Source organism: Vespula vulgaris, chromosome 2 (genome assembly GCF_905475345.1).
Source record: "Vespula vulgaris chromosome 2, iyVesVulg1.1, whole genome shotgun sequence".
Classification (NCBI taxonomy): domain Eukaryota; kingdom Metazoa; phylum Arthropoda; class Insecta; order Hymenoptera; family Vespidae; genus Vespula; species Vespula vulgaris.
Window position 1 is genome coordinate 14,739,818 of NC_066587.1, and position 22,030 is coordinate 14,761,847.

General features: G+C 35.7%; 2 protein-coding genes across 16 annotated transcripts in view; one reads left to right on the top strand and one right to left on the bottom strand.

The window, feature by feature from the left end:
* The window catches only part of LOC127061381 (LHFPL tetraspan subfamily member 6 protein-like), a 30,761-nt gene extending 10,836 nt beyond the window's left edge, over positions 1-19,925 (bottom strand). For 2 of the 13 annotated variants that reach the window (XR_007780850.1, XR_007780851.1), the window contains exons 1-7: positions 13,925-14,334; positions 13,624-13,728; positions 13,432-13,531; positions 13,247-13,354; positions 12,715-12,795; positions 7,532-7,791; positions 6,334-7,268 (exon numbers count right to left, since the gene is read on the bottom strand). Coding sequence is in view for 11 of the 13 variants with exons in the window: in XM_050988183.1 (XP_050844140.1) it covers positions 6,334-6,423 (90 nt within the window). In the remaining 2 variants the exon portion in view is untranslated. The other 11 variants (XM_050988186.1, XM_050988185.1, XM_050988183.1 and 8 more) reach the window with 10 other exon arrangements.
* LOC127061368 (CBP80/20-dependent translation initiation factor) lies at positions 14,487-22,026 on the top strand. 3 transcript variants are annotated; one of them, XM_050988155.1, is made up of 9 exons: positions 14,487-14,635; positions 18,052-18,136; positions 18,256-18,355; positions 18,959-19,181; positions 19,304-19,535; positions 19,629-19,747; positions 19,834-19,977; positions 20,267-20,395; positions 20,711-22,026. In XM_050988155.1, the coding sequence occupies exons 1-9, from the start codon at positions 14,540-14,542 to the stop codon at positions 20,939-20,941; spliced, it is 1,359 nt and encodes a 452-aa protein (XP_050844112.1). In that variant the 5' UTR covers positions 14,487-14,539; the 3' UTR covers positions 20,942-22,026. The 3 variants fall into 3 exon arrangements, with proteins under 3 accessions (XP_050844112.1, XP_050844113.1, XP_050844114.1); XM_050988156.1 differs by lacking the exon at positions 14,487-14,635 and adding an exon at positions 16,729-16,877; XM_050988157.1 differs by lacking the exon at positions 14,487-14,635 and adding an exon at positions 17,067-17,323.
* Positions 22,027-22,030: the final 4 nt, after the last annotated feature.

Sequence of the window (22,030 nt, forward strand, 5' to 3'; positions counted from 1 at the left end):
TAGAGTATTTCAAAGGGAGGAAATGCTAATGACGTATAAATTCAATTTCAAGCCCTTTAAAAAAGTGTCTTTAACGATAATGAGTTCATGAACGTTATAATCAATGAATATGAACGAATAAGAAGACAGATCGAGCTTATTAGAGAGAAAATAAATTTATCATTGATGTCAAAGATGTCGTTGATTTCATTTTACATAAAAAACAAGTGAGTTAACGAGTTGTAATGAAACGAGGAATCAATACATACGTATGTACATGTGTGTGTGTGTATACACATCATACATACATACATACATACATATATATATATGTATATATATATATAAAAGAGAAAACCAAAACGTTTCGAAAGAAGCTTCATTAAACATGAGCTTGATTAATAGATACATAAACGAACGCGTGATTAAATTCGTATCCATTTAATTTTTCCGCGTTTACTCTGCGTAAAATCGGATTAAAAAAAAAAAAAGGAAAAATACAAAAAAATAAGAGAGAAAGAGATAACGATCAGAGAACGGTTTCTAAATATTATCGCTGCGTTGAATGCGTTCATTTTTCAACGTTCTCGTTATTTCGCATTTCGCATTACGCTGTATATCGACCAACCCGCTAAAGTATTTTCATAAGTAACTAAGTACGTAAATAAGTAAGTAAGTATGAGGAAAAATTTGCATGCAAACGACGAAAGAGGGAGAATATTCTCCGAGTAAAACGGTCACACGCCGTCATTTTTTATTTAAGAAAAAATATAAAAGTAAAAAGAAATAATCTACTTACAGAAATCCGTGTAAAGAATTTCATCGAGTCGCGAAATACCCTTTTCGATCAACGATAAATCGAATTTCGCACTGTGCGAATTTTACGACTTTTGTAACTCCTAATTGGCTGAAGTCCTAAAGTTTCGTACATAAATCACACGATAAAGTCGACGAAAATGCCGACTTTCCCAAACCACATGTCTTTCTAAATCGAAATTGCTGCTCGAAGGGGTGTTAATCTAATTACTTGCATATGATTTCGTCTTTCCTTTACTTCGACCGAATAATCGTTAAATTATATATACATTATAATGTAAAAGAAAAAAAAAAAAAAGAAAATAGCTTTGTGTTACGAGAAGGGTTCAATTAGAATGTACATATTATTTTATTATATATCTGTCTCCCTCTCCTCTATATACAATTTCTCGTTCGTGCTCCATCATGCTCGACGAAACGTTTAAAACCCTTACCCTTTCTCTCTCTCTCTCTCTTTCTCTCTCTCTCTCATGCAGAATTTGTAATGTGGCAATTTCGAGAACCATCGGTATGCTAATAACCGCGTTACCTCGGGCTCGTACGCTCCGCATATTCTTCCAAGGTATCCTTTGCCAGGATACAGCACACTATCTTGGCGTTATCTCGAGCAAAAACGCGCGGCGACTTCGAAACTACAACGGCGCCAGGTTTCGGTCGATTAAGAATCCTAATCAGGCAGCGTCTCCTTGAGAGGAGGCTCGAAAAAGAAAAAAGAAGAAAAGAAAAGGAAAAGGATAAAAGGAAAACGAAAGGAGGAGACAAAAAAGGAAAAAGAAAACTTTGCGAGTTCGTATAAATCACGGTAGAGAAAAAGGATGGCAAAAAATCGTAGGACTTTACATACATATGCAAGATGTATGGTACATCATTTCTTAAAAATTTATGGATATTATCCTCTCTCCTTGGATCCTCCTTATATATAGCTTCTAATCCTTTATAGTTTGATCTTTTAAAGATAGAGATATTTATTCAGGAAATCTACGTATTTTTTAACATTTTATCTTTATTATTATCAAATAAAAATAATCTTCTCATACGTCAAAGTACTAAATTAAATATTTAACATCGTTCTCTATCACAAATTCCTATTATTTCTCTTGAAAGATTACCCCTAAAGTAATTCCTACATTGTCGTGAAAAATAATGGGAGAAAAAAGCTTATTCGAAAGTAATCACTCTGCGGTGTTTGAAACTCTTGACTAGGGAGATTTTGTGAATGTGTATATGTAGGTGTAGGTCCGAGGAGAGATAAAAAAGAGGTAAATTCGCAGTTGGCCGACATATTTGCGAATAAAAAGGTAGGATAACGCGTTTGGAGATTCCTGTTTTCTTATGCAAATGTAACGCAGCGGTGGTTCTGCACGCTTTGATCCTATATGCGTAAAATTTTGTTCGCTTCTATCTTCTATCTATTTCTTTCTCTCTCTCTCTCTCTCTCTCTCTCTCTCTCTCTCTCTCTCTCTCTCTCTACTCATACATACTCACTTACTCGCAACCGTTTTGTAACGAGACGACGCCGATGAATATAACATTAAATATCCATTGTTTCGTCAGAGTGCGCCCGCTTCAGTGCGACATTACGCAGATAATAAAGTTCGAATCCGCTAATACTCGAATATTGACTCGGTAGACCGCGTTCGCTCGGTGGTAATTCCCAACAAAGGAATACCTACTACCGACTAATTTATTGAAATATACCGACGTTCCTATAATCCGATTACGTCATGTAATTACGAGACCAAAATCAAGTATTAACCACGGTGGCCCTTAACTGTCACATACAATCCTACGATTCGTAACTATTATATTAAGCGTTTGTGTGCGTGTGTATGTATATATAAATATATATTATATATATATGTATATATACCACATACATACATACACACACACACTCGTGCACATACGCATAAATTAAAAATATAGTATATTCGAAATCTGTTACTTCTTCTACTTAATCTATTATTGGATCAAGTTCGTTTATTATTTTTTCACGTGTTACCCTTTAGGCTTATTTCGGTTTGCAACGCTGTTTTGTCGAAAACCGAATATAATAAATCAATCTAACTCTCCCTCTCTCTCTCACCCTCTTTTTTCTTTTACTATTTTATTTTCTTTTATTTCTTTTGTCTATCATTCTCACACGTACGCATAGATATCGATCGACTCTCTCTCTCTCTCTCTCTTTCTCTCCCTCTTCCTCGCCATATCCTTCCATCTTCGCGAGAAAAGACAGGAGGGAACAAAAAAAAAAGAAAAACAAAGAAAAATAGAAAAATAACACGGAGAAAAAAAAACAAAAAAGAAAAACTGCGAGTACTATACTTTTGCTCGGCGATAAGTCTCTCCTTTCTTCTCCTTTCGTTGCAAAAGCCCGATATTTATGTGTGTTAGTGTATGTCGCAGAAGAAGGCGTCTCTAGCAAAAGGAAACGAGTGTAGAGAAGCCGAGAAGAGGAAAGGAAAGGAAGAAGGAGAGAAATACCGTAAGGAGGGTGGGTCTATGAGACGAACATTTCTCAACGGAGATCGGCCAATTGCTCGGACGTATCGCGCTTTTCCGCGAAGCAACGAAGCAACGGCCGGATATCCGTCGCGGCTAGAAACGTCATCCGTATCGTCGTATAAAAAAGGTACGAGTAAAGTTCTACGTCGGGGCAACCGCTCGAAGCAACCCCTACTTTTCTCTATCTCTCTCTCTCCACTCCCTCTCTCTCTCTCTCTTTTTCTATGTTACACTACTTACGGACGTAAACCGATCGTACGGCAAAGACGGATTTATGTGCTACTAGGAAAAGGATACATGTGTACGATGTTCTACGTTACACCGCCATCATTTTTCTATTTCCCTCTTTTTCTTTTCTTCGTTCGTTCATTCGTTCGTTCGTTCGTTCGTTCGTTCGTTCGTTCGTCGAAGAAAAAAAAAAAGTTACCTATCTAGGTAATATAGAAATATAAATGTGAAAATTATTTAAAAGAAATAATATTTATATCATACATTATATCGCCATTGTCAGACCATCGACACAAAATAATTTCAATTTCTATAATATATCATTTTTAATAGTTGATTGAAAGGGAACATTTTATCGTACTAGCATTTCTAACCGTTCTGCTTTGTGCGGTTTCAAACTCATTCTTTTGCAAAATGTTAACAAAGTGTGCTCGATCAACGATATCAACGAACATATAATATTCATGCGAACGTGTGATGTATGAATGGAACGTGCATGTTTAATTTCTATGTGTATATACGATGTATCGAAGCACTATTTTGATTTTAACGAATAAAATCGAAATAAAAAGGATGAAAACAAGAATATGTATGGAAATATATATTAAAAAAAATATATATAAAAAAAAAACAGCTCGAAAAGATTTTCGACTAGGATTTCGAACAAGCTTATATAACGTACAGTTTTTCAAATTTCGATTGGAATATCAGTGATCCGTGAATTTCTACGTGGTGTATGATATAGGTTTATACGTGTCTCTACGTCCTTTGATTTGCTTTATATCGTCGATCGTGATTGTTAAGCTGTTTTCATACAAACGTGTTCGTGGAAACGTATCACAGAAATACGTTACGAGCATACACCACAAAACGTAGCTACTAAAACGACTAACGTGTAAACTATTTGATGGATAATAGTGGTTTTGTTTGTTTGAAATGATCGCGCGTTTCTATCATAAGTTCATTAACGATTTCATTATCACTAATAAGTAAATTAGTTTGATGGAAATGTTAAATCCGAAACGGATTCGTTGTGCATTTCTGCATAAACGATTACATTTTGTGATACTACAAATGATACCAATGAAGTTTATGGTAAAATGAAATCGTAAGCACTCCTTCAATTAATACGAACGAATTCTATTGATAAACGATTTTTAAAACGAACATCTATTAAAACATGTATAACGCTTGATGTAAGAAAGATATATATTCGTGCTTTCGAAAAGTACGCATAACTCTAGTACATACGTCAGCACAAGTAAGGATCTCGTTCGTTCGATGTGTGTGGTGATATCGACTGTAAAATAAAACTGAAAATATCTACACGATTTGCTCGTATCGCTGAACGTAATATACGTGCTAAACGATATAACAAGGGACTTCGATATATCTGTCTCGTAACGCATCTCGTTCGAACGAAACGAGCCAAGAGTAACAGCGAAATATAAGAATGGGAAAAGAGAGAGAGAGAGAGAGAGAGAGAGAGAGAGAGAGAGAGAGAGAGAGAGAGAGAGAGAGAGAGAGAAAGAGGGAGAGAACAACGATTACAAAATAAAAATAAAATGCAATATCTTCGAAAACGAAGATATCGAGTTATGTACCGGATCTTGTGTATGTATATATATACATATATATATATATATATATATATATATATATATATATAAAATATATACACATACACACACAATATATATATACATGAAACTACTTTCAAGTAATTACCGACGGAGCACGGTTAGTTAGAAAGAGCGAATTAAAGCCATTCGATTTCAATTTATTGCAGTCCATTAAAAGTTCGAGCTGAAAATTGGTAAATCGCTTAAAGCTTTGACTGTAGAAACCACGGCTCCTTTTTTTTGCTTCCTTCCTTTCTTTCTTTCTTTCTTTTTTCTCCCTTATTCTTTATTACTGCTCGAAACAACGATTTCGACGAGCGAGCTTGAATTTCTACGTGAACAAGCGCACGTAATTTGTAATTCATAACTAAGAACACACCACGAACGGGAAACGAATTTAAATAATATATCGTGCGTCTATATATATATATATATATACACACACACACACACACACACATCGTATACTTAAATATTACTATTATAAAACGTTATCGCAAACGTTGAAACGTCGAGTTATTTGCAAAGTAATTAAATCAAATTTAAAGAAACGAGAAAGAGAGAGAGAGAATAAAAAATATTATATATCATTTAGATTGATAATTTGTTCGAATTTATAACTAAATTATTATCGGTATTATAATAGAAATGGGAAATAAAAAAAAAAAGAATGAAGAAAAAAGAAAGAAGGAAATTTTTCCTCGAATGAAACGTATCGTTCGACGGGAGAAACTCTTGCAAATAAACAAGTTCTTGGGTCGAGAGAAAAGAAAAAGCACACTGTGCTGAGAGTTGATTTTCTTAAGAAAACATTAGTAAGGAAAGGTGGATGCTGTTCTCCTTCCTCGTCTTTTTCCACGTGGAAGCTACGTGAAGAAGATGAAAAGAAGCTAATTTAGCGTTGATTCTCCGTTACGATCGAAGATGAGATAAACGAAAAAAATTGAGAGAAAAGGAAAACGAAGGAAATGGGGATAAATGGGAAATAACGAAAAAGAAAAACAAAAGGAACAAGAAGACAGACAGAGAGAGAGAGAGAGAGAAAGAACAAGGACATAACTTTTAATAATTTTGATTATAGAAAAAAGCAACGAGATGTAATGAAAAAATAAAAAAAAGAAAATAATAAAAAAAAAAAGAGAGATAAATAGAAATGGAGATCGGGCTAGTGAATGTCGCTTACCTGTATCCAATAAGGCAAATAAAAGCCAGAACACGCTAGGATCGATGCCACAGTGGACAGAGTAGCCCACAGCACGCACAGCACTGTCATCTCATCGGTTTGAAAGCGTTCGCCTCATTCGCACTACCCTTTCACGTCGTTTCACGAGGTTCCAACGCTGAGACGAACGTCGGAAGCTCGAAAATCGAAGCCCGTACTGTATTCTCCCGCTTTCTTTTTATCCATAAAATATTCTCGTTCGAATAACTTCCGTCAATCAAAAAGATTCGCAATAGAAAACTTTGTATCTTCTGATGATTATTATTTTTTATTAGGATTATTATAATTTTATTACTACTACTACTATTATTATTATTATTATTATTATTATTATTATTATTATTATTATTATTATCTTTCTTTCTTTCCTCTATTATATTATTCCTTTCCTCTTCACTTTCTTCGTGTTCTCAGTCTCTCGATGAAATCGAGAAATGCCATAGTATCAATTGAGAAGAAATAATAATCGTTCGGAAATCATTAGATATCAAGGAAACTCTTCGATTCGTCTTCTTCGTATTTCTCTATGACCTTGTCCCACTGTCTATTTTCTCGAGGAATATATCAAAATTGTTTGTGTCGTACGCGTTGTATACATACAGAGGAGAGACTAACTAGCGATCGGTTTGCTTGCTTGCTTGGATGACGTTAAAGTCAAAATCGGAGCTTCCCAGCCGAAGAAGCTTTGTCTCTCTCTCTCTCTCTCTCTCTCTCTCTCTCTCTCTGTCTCCCTCTCTATCTTTCTTCTTCTTTTAGAAAGAAGATGAGAAACACGCTCGAAGCTAATTATAACTTAACGCATGGTCTCGTATACACATCTCTTTATATATTTATACACACGCGTATAAGCGAATGCGTACAAACGAACGTGTATACTTCGAAGAACACACGCGTCCCTAAAAAGAAGAAAAAGAAAAGAAGAAGAAGAAGAAGAAGAAGAAGAGAAAAAAGAAATAAAGGAAAAAACAATCGACCGTATTATTTATGACTTTTTCTTCGCGTGTTTTTTTCTCACCGAGTCGAACGCACGAAATTATATTTATGAGAAAATTTCCATTTCGTTTCGACTCGTCCGAAAAAACGAACGACGGTTAAACGTTAGAGTGGACGTTGAACCAGCGAAAAACAAAAAAAATATCATGCACGAATTTTCTGATACCTCGTATGTGTCTCTATCTAATCCGAAGTTGACGCGCACGATGCCGCGTCGGAACTGCGACTGGACCGTTCTCCTCTTCGTTCTTCATCCCTCTCTATCTCGTTCTCTCTCTCCCCCTCCCTCTCACTCTCGCTCTCTGTCTTTCTCGTACTCCTACTCTGTTTCTCTCCCACCACTAGCATCTCATCGCTCTCTCGCTCGCTCCGTTTGCGTCCTCTTCTCTCGAACAGCGTGGTGCCACAGCATCTCGGTTGAACCATCTGGCGAATGTACCAAAATATATATATACATATGTATATATATACATATATATCCATATATATACATATATATATATACTTATATACATGTATATACATATGCTATACGTACGTACCTATATATGTATTATATTTCTATATACGTATAATACATATATACATCGAATTACCGGTAGGAGACGCGTGCACGCTTCTCTCCCATTCTCTCTCTCTCTCTCTATCTATCTCTCTGTGAAGTCGCGCAAGCTCCATGTATATATACATACATTTACTCGTACGTATTTAGCTTCCCAAAAGATAGAGAGAGAAAGAAAAAGAACAAATAGAGAATATACATGAACGAACTAGTATACCTTAAACACCTTGTGAGCTTTGATAAATCATGCAATTAAGACGGATACGATACGATTACGATTTTATATACTTCAACGTTATTTAATTTATGAATTAATTGTATTCAATATTTACCATACAATGACAATCTTTTGTATTATATCAATGAGACGAGAAAATTCTATGGAACTTGTTTATATACTCTAGATTTACCTTTAGCTGATTGTAAACCTATCCATTAAATTCTCCCTCTTCCCTTTTCCTTCTCTCTCTTACACACACACACACACACACACACACACACACACACACACACACACACACACACACACACTATTCTTCTTCCATTAAGTACGTTCTCCTGGCGGACAAGAACGCACCTGCACGTGATCACGGCCAAGTACGAGGCTTACCGCTGTATCTAACCCAACGTTGAGGATTCATACCACCCCCTAAACTACCCCCCTTTCTATCACCGCAACCACCGTCACCACCAACATCATCACCACCAACATTACTAGTACATACACAAACGGACGCACGCATGCTGTGCGTGCTAGTTGCGTTCTCCTCTCCTAACATCTCATGGTTAGCCAGAAAGTAGTCTGTGGTTTGACCTAGTTAACACCAAAACGTTACTACCTTCGATTCGTCTCTCTTCCTCTTCCTCTTCCTCTCCCTCTTCCTCCTCCTTCTCCTTCTATTTCTCATCCTTCTCCTACCAAGGAAAATGTCAACAGCATCGACGAGCTTGCCATTGCACCAATTGGTTTCCGTGTTTAACCGACACAGTCACTGATTCCTGCTTAATCGCTTCGACGTGAACTATAATATCAAATTGACTCTGGCCGACACATTCTACGGTTCAGTTATTTTCTTATAGAATCTTATATATTATGGGGAAATTTTTATTTGATAAAAAGTCTAAAATTTAAATCGATTTTAATTGGATCGTTCCAATGTAAAATAAATAAATATAAGTATTTCATTCCTTAGCGAGTATTTTTATCTCTCTATTAAATCAATCTTTAATTGGCATTTAAATAAAAATTATATATAATGTGATAATTATATAATATTATTTGTACTAATATATTATACTATACTGTAATATAATTTATACTTAATAAAATATATATATAAATACATATATAAAAAAATGTATAACTAAGTTAATGAACCTTTAAGGAAACAAATTTTTATCCTAATTTCTATCAAGATAAAAATTTCCATATTTTCCAATCAGTGGGTAATAACCGAGTAATTATCTGTCAATGCCACACGATGATAATATAATTTGTAATAAAATATTTTTCTTTCAAGAAAATGAAAAAACTACAATCTATTTTGAAATACATGAAGAAAAAGGACCAGTGGAAAACTAGCGAGAACGTCATAACATCTCCATGGAGTATTTACGTTATTACGTGATACTACTTTGGCTGGTAATTTTACGTCGCTACTCATTCGCGTTACATCCTTTCTCTTTCTCTCTTTCTCTCTCTCTCTCTCTTTACCACCCTTTCTCCACGAATTGGAATCACACGAGAAAAGACGCATGATAGCACATTCGCGTGCACGGCCTCCCTCGTCATAATTTTCTCATTCGCAACGACGATAATGCTGTTCTCTCGAAAACGGGCAAAATACGTGATGTCTCTGGAGATCAACGTATGTTGGTCTCGAAAAAAGAAACGTTTCGTTCATCTTCTTAGGAATGGGAGAGGAAATTTCGGAGGTAAAAATTAAAAGCTTTCTTAAAGCGAATATGTTGGGATCTATAAAAAAGAAAGTGAAAAAAAAAAATGTAAAAAAAAATCTTTTCCTTACACAGAAAAAGAAAGACAGAGAAACGGGGAGAGAAAGAGGGAGGACAATATTTTACTTCCATCAAAATTAGAAAAAAAAAATCATTAATATAAATAGAAATAATATTGTTAAAGAGAAATAAGCGATATAAAAATTGTATTATTTTCTTTCATTTAAAAAAGCAGATAGAACTTTCCTATAAACCTATTATTATCTAAAATATCGCCAAAGAAAAAAAAAGAGAGAGAGAGAAGAAAATGATGATAATAATTCAACAAATCATAATAATTAACAACAATCTCGTAAAACACAAACTAAGAGAGTAAAAAGCAATATCACGGTAGTAAAGTTAGAGGAAGAAGTTATAGAGAGAAATCGGAGGAATGAGTAAAGACAGCAAACCGAAGCGAAGGAAAGCACAGAAGTAAATATTTTCTCTTAGTACGAGGGTTAACTTTCCTTCATATCTTACGAGACGTAAGGCAACGCGTTTCCATGTAAAATATAACCATCGTGGCCTTAATTTTTTAGCTTTGGGTGCCTACAACATTGGGCCATAGATCTCCCGGGTAAATAACAACCCCCCGACATTTCTCCCATCGCTCTTCAGCAAAATTTTTTTCTTCTTTTTTTCTCTCTTTTCCTTGCTTCCCTCCCTCTCTCTCTCTCTCTCTCTCTCTCTCTCTTCCTTTCTTTCATTTCTCTCTCAAGCTCAATTTCATGTGGAACCACTCTCTCACCCTTTTTATCGTTTCTCTCTTTTTGCTATCCTTTCGTTTTACTTTCTTTCTTTTCGGAAGGACTCGATCACCAACGTCTCGGACATTACGTGATCTTGGAGAAAAGCAAGAAAACGAAGAACGAGTAAAAAAAAAGGAGTTCTGAAGGTAAGCTCGATCTCCCTTAAAGCCAAGGGACGAAGCCGTTCGCGGTAGGATTCGAGCCATCGTCACTGCCCTCCGAGTTCCCCACCCCCGTTTGGCACGACTCGAGCGCTCGCATTAGGGAAATGAACTGCTGGTTTTTATGGTCTCTGAGAGCTTCTCGCATAGAGAGAGAAAGAGAGAGAGAGAAAGAGAGAGAGAGAGAGAGAGAGAGACGAAGGAAAAAGGCGAGTGGCGAAGGATCGTATAGGAAAAGAGAGAAGGTGAGTATAGAGAAACAGTAAGAGAGAGAGAGAAAAAGAGAGAGAGAGAGAGAGAGAGAGAGAAGAGTAGAGAAAAGCGACGATGCAGAAATGGTACGGTGTAACGTTCTATTTCGTAGAGAACGGAATGAGAAAGTTGCCATTCTGTCGGAGTGGTGTAGGAGAATTACCAACTGGCTCGGTCGTCCTCTGTCTCTATCTCTCTGTATCTCTCTCTCTCTCTCTCTTACTAACTGACTTTCCAACCCTTTCCCGTTTCCTTGATAAGGGTGGATAGGGACGCAGGGGTTGTCGCTCGGGATGAACCTGGCAGGGCGGTAAAGTCTAATTTCGGTGTAAATTCCGGAGAGTTTTATTGCCTTGAGTCCGTGGCTTTAGCCTGCCACCCTCGAAATCTCGTTCGGCTAAGCATATATTTATGCGCATACCCGTTTCGAACCTTCCCGACGAACCCGACGTTTGAGATGATAATAAAAAGCGATAATTTTGTGCTACGGACAAAAACAACGTTGATTTATGTAAAAGTATATGTATATATATGTATGTAGGTATGTATGTATGTATGTACGTGTACGTGTGTGTGCGTTAGGAAAGACAAAGGATATCTAACAGTTGAAGATTCAATGTAGTCATTTTTTTTACGGTAATCCGTAATTGTCTGGCGACACCATCAACTGTAATAACCGTAACAATCACAACGATGACGCTCGAGAAAGTCTGTAATGAAAATAACGATAATAATAATCTTGGTTGAGTCTCACTGTCACGTTCTTTCTATGAAAGCAACGAAAGAAAACTATGGTAGAAAATTCTCTCAGCATATCCATCGTCCAAGACCGTAAGACGAGGACAGTCGCTATCATTTCGAACGGATTATGCCAGCAGATTTATTTTTACGAGCGGCCAAATACACTGGCCGATCTCGATCTTCTTCTCGAGACGACGAACCGATAACGGTTTCGCCGATTTACAGAGAACGTCCAATCGATAAAATACTGCTCTCTCTCTCTTTTTCTTTCAGTGAATTCTATGAGACGTAGGGAATGCTATTTTCCATAACGTGCGTTTATACTCGACTCCATGAGTCTATAGGGCTTTTCGTAACGGACGTTATTCTTTAAAATGGTTTCGCATTTAACTAAATTTTACGGTGTCTTGCAGAAGTTTTCGTCTTTCGTTGTAAACGTTCATCGCCTTGTTACTTTACTTTCGAAAGCGTATAAACGTTTATTTATGAAATATCTTATAGTTGTACTAAATTATAAGATGAAAAATTAAGGAGTAATAATTTATAAATAGACGTAATATTTCGTTGATAGACAATAATGACAACGATTGCGACGAAACAGAACGGTTCATCGACGAGCTACCAAGCGATAGAACTTCAACGACAAAAACCGGCGCCAACGTCCGACGCATAGTCTCTTCTATAAGATGAAGTAGCTAAAGTACGTTCGTCGAGATAAGAAACGATTTCACGGAGGTGAACTCGGCGAGATAAGAACTTTACCAAACGACGGTGTAAAATATATCTGTAAAGTGGATGGTCTACGCTTCGGAGTGCGAGATGCAAGCGAATGAAAGTAAATCATTCGTCGAGGTACTCTCAATTCTTAATCGTAAAATTGTAATACCTTTAAAGAGACCACCAAAGGATCTAAGCTTTACTATCAGCTTCGCCGGATTCCACGAGGCAGAAAAACTGGTAATCCTTTCTGTAAGATAAGAAGAATTTTATTAAGGTCTAGATCCTTCCTAGATCAATTCTACCGATCTATCTAAACAATTTCATCAAAATTGTTTTTAAAGATAACTTTTCTTACTGAAAATAATAGTATTCTATAAGAGTCAAAGGTGTCCTCAAAGATCTAAATCATCTTGATCATTGATATGATACAAACATTATCTTAGAATATAGAAATAAACAATTGTAATTTATATTTTTCATGAAAAAGATATAAATGATATTACATCACTCTTTGAACATTATATTAATTTCATATCTTTTTTATATAAAAAACTCAAATAGCATAGCTTTTTAAATATGGATTTAACATTCAAGTTTGTTCCATGTAATATCTTTATTATTATTAATATAATTATTATTATTAATAATAATATTATTTTGTTTTTCTATATTGTATCACCATACAATTATTCTCTTACCTATATCTATTATAAGTACGACTTTTATATTCATAAATTCTTATAAAATGTGATATTTAGATCAGTTTCCATGTGCTACGTAGATTTATATGAAGAATTACAAATTACCTACAAAAAATATCTTTATCATTAAACGCTTTCAAATAAAGTAAATATTTAATGAAACAATGAAAACCTATACTTACCGTAAATTCTCTTGCTTCTAGTTTATGGACATATAACGAATTATCAATTTTAATATACTCGACCGAATTTAATGTACAATTTTAATTAATCTGCAGTTACCTATTTAAGCAAGTAATTAAAGAAATAAATAATAAATCAAATAAAAAAGATAAACAAGAAGTAAAACAATTTTAGTTAATTAATTCTATTACCATGAATATTATATCAGCTTCCTTACAATTTACTCTACGTTGCTTCTACAATTTCTACTTCATCCTCTTCCATTATTCGAACTAATCCGATTAATTTCCTTGCACCTATAATATAAGCACTATTAATATTATACTATTAATAAAATTAATAATTTATATACTTATAATACTTTTAATGAACTGAAATTCATTATACGTTTTCACACATTTTATATTTATTACATAAATAACCACAAGCACAATATTATCGTTATTAGAAAGAAAATAAAACAGAAAAATTAAAAAATATGAAAAAAAATACTTGTAATATTTCTTCTTTATGTCTTCTTTCGTCAAATTCAAACAGCACGTTAACCTGCATGATGCTTCTTTCGCGATCATCGTATCTAACCTTAAAAATACAATATTGATTATAGTTATCATATTGAAATAAATCTTATTCATTAAAAGCTTTCAAAATGAAATATTATATAAAATATTCAATCTATGTCAATATTCGGTCGAATTCAATACTGCGGATTTAATTCGTACTGCGTAACATGCAATATGACGATGTCGAGAGTAACGATTTAATTTCGATTATCGATCGAGATTCGAGTATTGAATCGAGCGCCATGTACGGCCCTCTTTATAACGATCACTTCGTATGGTCTCATCCGTTCGTATTCATTACCACATATTAGTCAGTTATTCGATTCTTTCACGTCAACACTAAGTACTTACTTATCTAATTTCCGAAGGATTTTTTTATATTATTATTTGTATTATAATAAAAATCGTATATATTCGTTAATATATTCGTTATATGTGAAATCGCATTTACGGTTTCCCGCTTTTTTAACGCAACGACAAGCATTTTAATCGAATAAATAGTTTTCCTGAAAGTTCCCTAGAGCAACATCTATAGATCAGTCAGATGCATTTACATACGATGCGATGCACAGCCTCAACAAAGCCGATTGCGACAAATTCTACAGTGAAAACCAAGCTGGTTAATAAATTCGGTGTAAAGGTGAGTTTAATTAAAATAATATATCATCGATAACGTTTCGAATAATCCTTTCATTTTTGTTTTATTTCCGTCCTTTTCGTTACGTTAATTCGAAACAAAAGTACAGGTGTCCTTTCGTCAATGTAAATTCGAATCGTATCGTTCTATAGTCAGGATAATACATGTAAAAACGCAACGACATCATCGCATGAGAATTTCTTGATGAGTGTCAACGATATTTCAGTTTTCTTCTTTTCATACGTATGCGTGTGTGTGTGTGTGTATAATATATATATATATATATATCGTTGATACAGCTCATTATAACTCTCGTAAATAGAATGATCCGTTTTATTATTTCCGTTTTACATAAATACCTAATTTTACATAAACATCTGATTTTATTAACCTATTATTAAATTTATATTATTTTGGTCAAAAAAGTAGCAATAATTTATCGTTCAATATCAATTATTTTGTTCGATCTTTTATACGGATGACGTCAAAAGAAACGTGGCAAGAGTACGAGAAATCAAAAGACACATTTGTCATTGATCGAGGCTGATTCTATTTCCATAAAAGTATCGAACTATAAAACTATCGAGGAGTCTCGATCTCGATAACTATCGATCTATTCCCCATATATATCCTTTAGAAGATTACAAAATTACGAAGGCAAATCGATTCATCAAATACGTAAATTCGAAAGGATTTACCATTTTTAATGGGACCGAATAAAAATCAAAATAACAATGGGAAACAAATGAGAAGCGTTTTCTCTTTTGGTAAAACGTTTCCCTCTGAAAACTTTCTTGCAAAATTTCTTTGCTCTTAAACAATAGCCAAATCTTTTCCGAGCATAATACAACGATTCCGTATCTCCGAGAACGAACGAAGAAAGAAGAAGCAAGCAAGCAAGTAAGCAAGTAACCAAGAAGAACACATACAAAGCCAAACACACAGAGAAAGATGGAGAACGCGAGAGTAGTAGTCTGAGGAAGAAGTTTCGAAAACTTTTCCTTTCTTCTCACACCCTTTCTCATTTTCTGTCTCTTTCCCTCTCTCTTTCCGTCTCTCTTTCTCTCTGTTCTAAGAAATCTGAGAGCCGAGTTTAACGAACGAACTTAACAAATTTTCACTGAAGATCCTTAAAGACTCCATTGGAGTATATAAATCGACGATACTGCACAGGTTAAGCACGGATTTTCACGTTTTAAGACTTCTGTGTTCCCTCTTCTCTCTGTCTCTTTCTTTCTCTCTTTCTCTCTCTCTCTCTCTCTTTCTTATATTCTCTGGCGTGGTAATCGCACCGCCATCTTGTTTCGACGATTTAAGCGCGGAGTTTTTGGACGGCGAAGGTGCGCAATGTACGCGCTAAGTAAAAAGAAAGAGATAAAGAGAGTGAGAAAGAGAGAAAGAGAAGGATAGACTAGGATCTCATCTCGATGAGTCCGTTGGATATTTCAGTCTACTAGTCGCGGCAGTGGACGTTAATACGCGTGGCGTAGAAGAGGCCGGTAGAGCGACTACAAACACACGTATTCTGACTATAGATACGTATACGCTCTCGCTTAAGTGCTTAGTGTGCTCCTCTCTCTCTCTCTTTCTCTCTCTCTCTCTCTCTCTCTTCTCTCTTTCTCTCGTGGCTCCGCCATATCTATTATTAGTCCTCAGTCATCGGAGTCGGTTCTCTCTTCGTACGGTCGACAACGTTACCGTAGTAGTGTTCGAGATACGCAGAAAAAAGGTGTAAAGAGAATTTTTCTTCTCTTTCTACTTATCCATCTCTCTCTCTTTCTCTCTCTTTCTCTTTATCAATCTATCTTTCTTTCTTGTTCTCTCTCTTTCTATCTCTCTCGTCGCTCTCTTCGTTACTCTCAAACTTACGCGCGTACAGACGCAAAGAAACTCTTTCTCTCTCTTTCTCTCTCTCTCTCTCTCTCTCTCTCTCTCTCTCTCTCTCTCTCTCTGATATTACTTTCTCGCTTCGCCGCATCGTCTTTCTTTTCACGTCGGGCTAATCACGAAGACGGGACAATAGTCGATAGAAGAAACGAACGAGTGAGCGAACACGAGCGAGCGAGCGAGCGAGCGAGCGAACGAACGAACGACGAGCAAGCGCGCTTCTTTCGACGCCAAGAGTAGCGGCGCGTTCTAGCGACGCGCTTTTGCTAGAAGCGTTGTTCGTTCTCCGAGACGAGGATTTACCTTTGCCGATACTTTCAAGGATCTTCAAAAGGATGATCCTCTCACGTTCTTCACTGTAAGTTTAATCCCACTCCGTTTTTCATACTCGTCGTCTCCGTCCTTGCTATTTTCTCTCTCTCTCTCTCTCTCTCTCTCTCTCTCTCTTTCTATCTCTATCTATCTATCTTTCTTTTTCTTTTTAGTTTCTATACGTCTGTCTTTTTTCTCCGTCTTTCTCTTTCTCTCTTTCTCTCTTTCCCTCTTTCCCTTCCTTCTCCCACCCTCTCTTTTTCTGGCTTCGAGACTTTCTATACACAGTACTATATGGCATTGACAAACGTATGAAATCGAACGTCGAACGTCGTCGTCATCGTTGTGTCGTCGTCGTTGTCGTTGAAAAACCTTCGTCCAATTCGAGAAATCAACGTCAACGCGTGTACGTCTCTCGCTTACGCGCGTCGGTTCATTAACCGTCATTACTGGCGCGAAATTCAAATTGACGCTCGCCTTTACGTTCGAAAAGTAAGAATCGATCGTCGATTTCGTCGAGATTTTCTTTTTTCATAATAAGTATTTTTCTGCTTGCAATAGAGTAAATATTAGAGTTTGGTAGACGTAGCTCTTTTATTTTGTCAAAGTTTATTCTACGTGCGAACGAAAGATATGATTTCGAAGCACGAATATATATATGTATGTGTGTATATATATATATATATATATATATATATATATATTCATTCATTGTTTCATGTGTATTTTGTGAACGTGTATGAGTATGTTACATGATATATACGAACGAATGGCAAATACGTGAGAGATTGCTGTGCGAATTCAAGTAGTCAATAAAAAAGTATTGAGAAATGAAAGGGTATATCAAAACAATAGAAGAACTACCTAATATCACGTGCTGTTATTGCTTTTCTCGTCCCTTTAAAAACCTACGTAATTGTTCGATATTAACACTTAAATGCCCGGTCACGCGTTAATGCGTGCTTTTATTTATTGCTCTTAAAACTTGATCACATGTTACTATTGTTTCTTTTTATTTTCTTTCTTTCTTGTTTTAATCGTAACAATTTACTTTTTTAATACGTAATAATTTAATTTATTTCGTGCGAATCAGAGTAATTAATTTTTGCAGAGCAATTTCATAAAACGTGCGATATAATCCCAATTGCCGGGAGTTCATCCAATTGTTAAATAAAGTTTTATACGATGAACAATGTACGTTTTGTTATATATTATTTTAGATGAAGGATGCAATTCAGCCGAAAGGAACTAACAGCATAAACAGTACTAAAACTAAACCATCGTTAGAGATTTATCGACCACCAGGTAAATTTGTTATATGTTATTTCACAATGTTACTGTATTCGTCGAATTGATATTAAATTTATCGTAGGTTTGTGATCCAAGTTGTTTTTGAAAACTTCATTCATTCGTGATTTTCATAGGTGGAAGAACGGAAGGAACAACGGCGAACGTCACTAATCCACGATTAAACGTACATGCTAAGGAGTTCACTATGAAGCAGAACGATTCGCATCCATCTAAGTGAGTCCGCGTTAGAAGACGTACAAAAGAAATATCTAGGATCGAAGCCTATTTGATAACGACGAATAAATAGGATTTGAAGCTTATTTGATAACGACGAATCGTTATTCTTTTTATCTATTTTAAGATAAAAACAAGTTCGGACGAAAGAACGCGGGCGCGTTCTAATATTTCATTGAAACAGAAAGCGATTTAAAGTTCGTATCGTCGATGCATACGAAATCGATTAAAATAGTATGAATCGTAATTGATATGTGCTGACCTGGCCATTGATAGTTTTTAATCGAATATGAGGACGCTTGTACGCGCGTAAAAAATGCAGAATATTTCGAATGAAAACTAAAATACTTTCTCTCGAGTGAAACGTTGTGTTACATTTATATTCAACGTGATACATTCGAGTTTTGCCGATCTGAATACCGTTCGATGATTTAATTTAATCATCCTGGTGATATAATGAGTAAGAAAAATAATCATCCGATGGCAATCTACTTACTTAGCTTTTTCTTTTCGATGCACGCGTTATGTAATTGCAAGAATACGAATTAACATATAGTTTGACATTTAAATAGACTGACATTTAAGCGGGCATGTCTGGATCAGGTCTCGGACGAATGCTTCAGAGCGTACCCCGTATTATCTACAGCACAGCAAATCGAGTGGGAACGTTCATCGATACCTCTACGCTCAGCAACAACAGCAACAGCAACAACAACTGCATCATCCTTTGCATCAACAGAGACATTCTCATGGTAGCCATCATTCGAGCTCATCGAGACAGGGACATCCTTTAGAAATGGTTGCTTCCAGCGGAAGTATCTTACACGTGAGCTCGATCAGAATATCATAATTGACAAGTACTCTATAGCGTCCGATCCGAACCAGCTCGATATATTGAAAGATTTAGCAGTAACATGGATTACTGAGGTTATTGTTTTCGCGTGACAGGGTACAAATAGAGTTCACTTTAACGTGGATCAAAACGAAGGCAAATCTAGCACACCAAAAGTAGGAAGACTTACGAAGTCTTTATCCTTCGTGTCCACTTACGGTTTGAAACGTTCGAAAAGTCTGAACGCTGCTGATGCTCTCGCTGCTAAAGCAATTAATATCTCTGATGCCTCGGAATTAGGAAAGTTTCCAGGCCCTGTTCAGGACACCCTTTTAAGAGCCATCGATGGTAAGTGACATCGATGTCTAACTTTAATATTTTAAGAAATATTATCGTTAGAAAGAAGTTTGAAAAAATACTCATAAAATTCTCTCCCATCAGATCCAAATCTATTGAACGCACGGTCGCTTATGGAACTCGTACGACATATATTAGAACGGACCGTTGAAAATCGTCGATATGCGGAACCAGCGGCAAAGATTTGCATTACTATAATAGAGGTATCGATTGATAAATCCATACTTATTTTAATGCGTTCTTGCGATGCTACATTCATTCCTACTTACGTTTATATTTTGTCATCCAGAAAGAAAGCAAGGAGACCTTCTTGGAATCTCTCTTGAACATATGTCAACAATGGTACCAAGATCGTGCGAGAATACTTCGAGACGAATCAGGTTGTCACCGTTACTCGGCCTTCATGATGTTCCTCAACGAGATGTACTGTCAGGTGTGGAGAATGTATCTTCTACTGAATTGATTTGTGTCTTCTCGTAGCGACTAACTAAACAAAAAAGCAAATCAAATCTGTGTCTCCTGAGTAACTCTTATACAGGTACAAAAAAGCTTCGCATAAAAAACTCGTTGAATTCATAGCATTTATTACCTGCGGCAAGTGATTGTTCCTTGTTTCAATGGCTTACTTACCAACATATTGTGCAACCTTGTTTAACTCGAGAATGTATATGCGCGTAATAGGTATGTATTAAGTTTATCTATGTAATTATATTGCACTGCAGCTGAAACGACGGCAACTTCAACTCAAGACGCAACAAGAAGGAGTACCGCCAGGCCGTGTGCTTCTCACATTACTCTGGAAATGTTGTCAGGATTGTTTGCAACCACCGGTTGTAAATTCTCTCGCTGAGGTAAGAGTCAACAATTCTTTGTATGGAACGAAGGTGAGATACAAATGATAGTATTTATCATTCAAAAAGCGACGTATACGTATAAGATACAAAAAAGTATTTTTTAATTACGTCGAATGAACGCATATCTATGGAATACGTGTAATGAAGAAATATGCACATTACGCGAATATAACTATGTACACGTTTGCGCTAATATCGTTGCTCACCTTCGTTCAGTTCTTTCCACCTTGACCGAGTAGTAGTGATCTATTTAGCTCAATGACATAACTTTATGATCTTGATATATTACTGGGAATTCCCCATTCACCATAGACGGATTGTCTCTTCTTCATTCTCACCTGCATCGGCAAGGATCTTGATGCCGAGTTACCTGCACAACTTCAACAACTTCTTGGAAGTCTACGAGACGCTTTTCTAGCCGACGAGACGACTCTTCCATCCGTGAGGAAAACGCTTTTACAATTGATTGAACTCCATGCCGCTCATTGGCAATTACCAGCGCCAGCAGTCGTCTACTATTATCCTGGATCGACTTCCAAATGATCTTTGTTCTTTTTTTCGATCTATCCATCCATCCATCCATCCATCCATCCATCCATTGGTCTTCACATTTCTTTGTGTGTCCTGCGTTGTCGGCGCTCGAACTCGCGTACGTGCGTTTATTCACGTTTTATTTTTTTCTACTCGATTGAAAAAGTTTTCACGGATTGATTCTTTTAACGGACCATTCGCTCTCTCTGTCTCTCTCTCTCTCACTCACTCATTTCCTATTCTCTATTTTCTTTTATAAATCACGACAAATGTGTATGCTATATATATATATATAGCATATATATATATATATAGAGCAATACGTATAGCAATCGTGCCATTCGCAAAATAATCCTGTGTTTTCTGATAGGAGCAAAACAATAATCCTCGCTTCGGTGAATCGAAAGGAAGAATGCATTTAAAAGCTTTTTTTCTTTGCTTCCTCCTTTCCTTTATCATTCAATGGACCTCTCTTGTGACATGACTTATATGATGCTTATAACATCAATAGCCGTGATCTCGTTTATATAACGAAGTAAAAGCTCCCCTATCTGTATATTTTTGCATTTCCGTGGATTATAAAAAGCTCGCATCAAAGATTCTTCATTGCAACCGTCGACGATACGGAATATTGAATATCGAACGTTGAACAGGATATTAAAAATATTCTTTTCATTATAAAGAATTTTGTTTGCTAAAGAGTAATATCAGGAAATTCTTACTTTACTTAAGCAAATCATTCTAAAATAAAAAAGAAAAATAAAGAAAGAGAAAAAAGAAAATAAACAAAATTAAATGGATAACTTAGACATAATATAAGCTAATGAGAAATTCATTATTTATTTACTACTCGAGTGACTTAAAAAAAAAAAAAAAAAGAAATCATTGAAGATAACGAATGCAAATAATTTCTTTCATTTTACAACCCGTTATACGATATATTATACGAGTATATTTATTTCACGATAAAACGTTTCTCATAGATTTAGACAAGTAACAAGAGTTATAACGAAAGAAAATAAGAAGCAATGAGGTGCATTGTAATCTTGTAATTTGATTAAGTAAATCAATATTGAATTATATATGCGTATATCTAATATT

Coding starts and splice junctions, on each gene's coding strand:
- LOC127061368 (XM_050988155.1), top strand. CDS start 14,540: ATGCATTTACATACGATGCGATGCACAGCCTCAACAAAGCCGATTGCG. Junction 19,748..19,833: donor TTTGCATTACTATAATAGAG/GTATCGATTGAT, acceptor TTTGTCATCCAG/AAAGAAAGCAAGGAGACCTT. Junction 20,396..20,710: donor TTGTAAATTCTCTCGCTGAG/GTAAGAGTCAAC, acceptor CATTCACCATAG/ACGGATTGTCTCTTCTTCAT.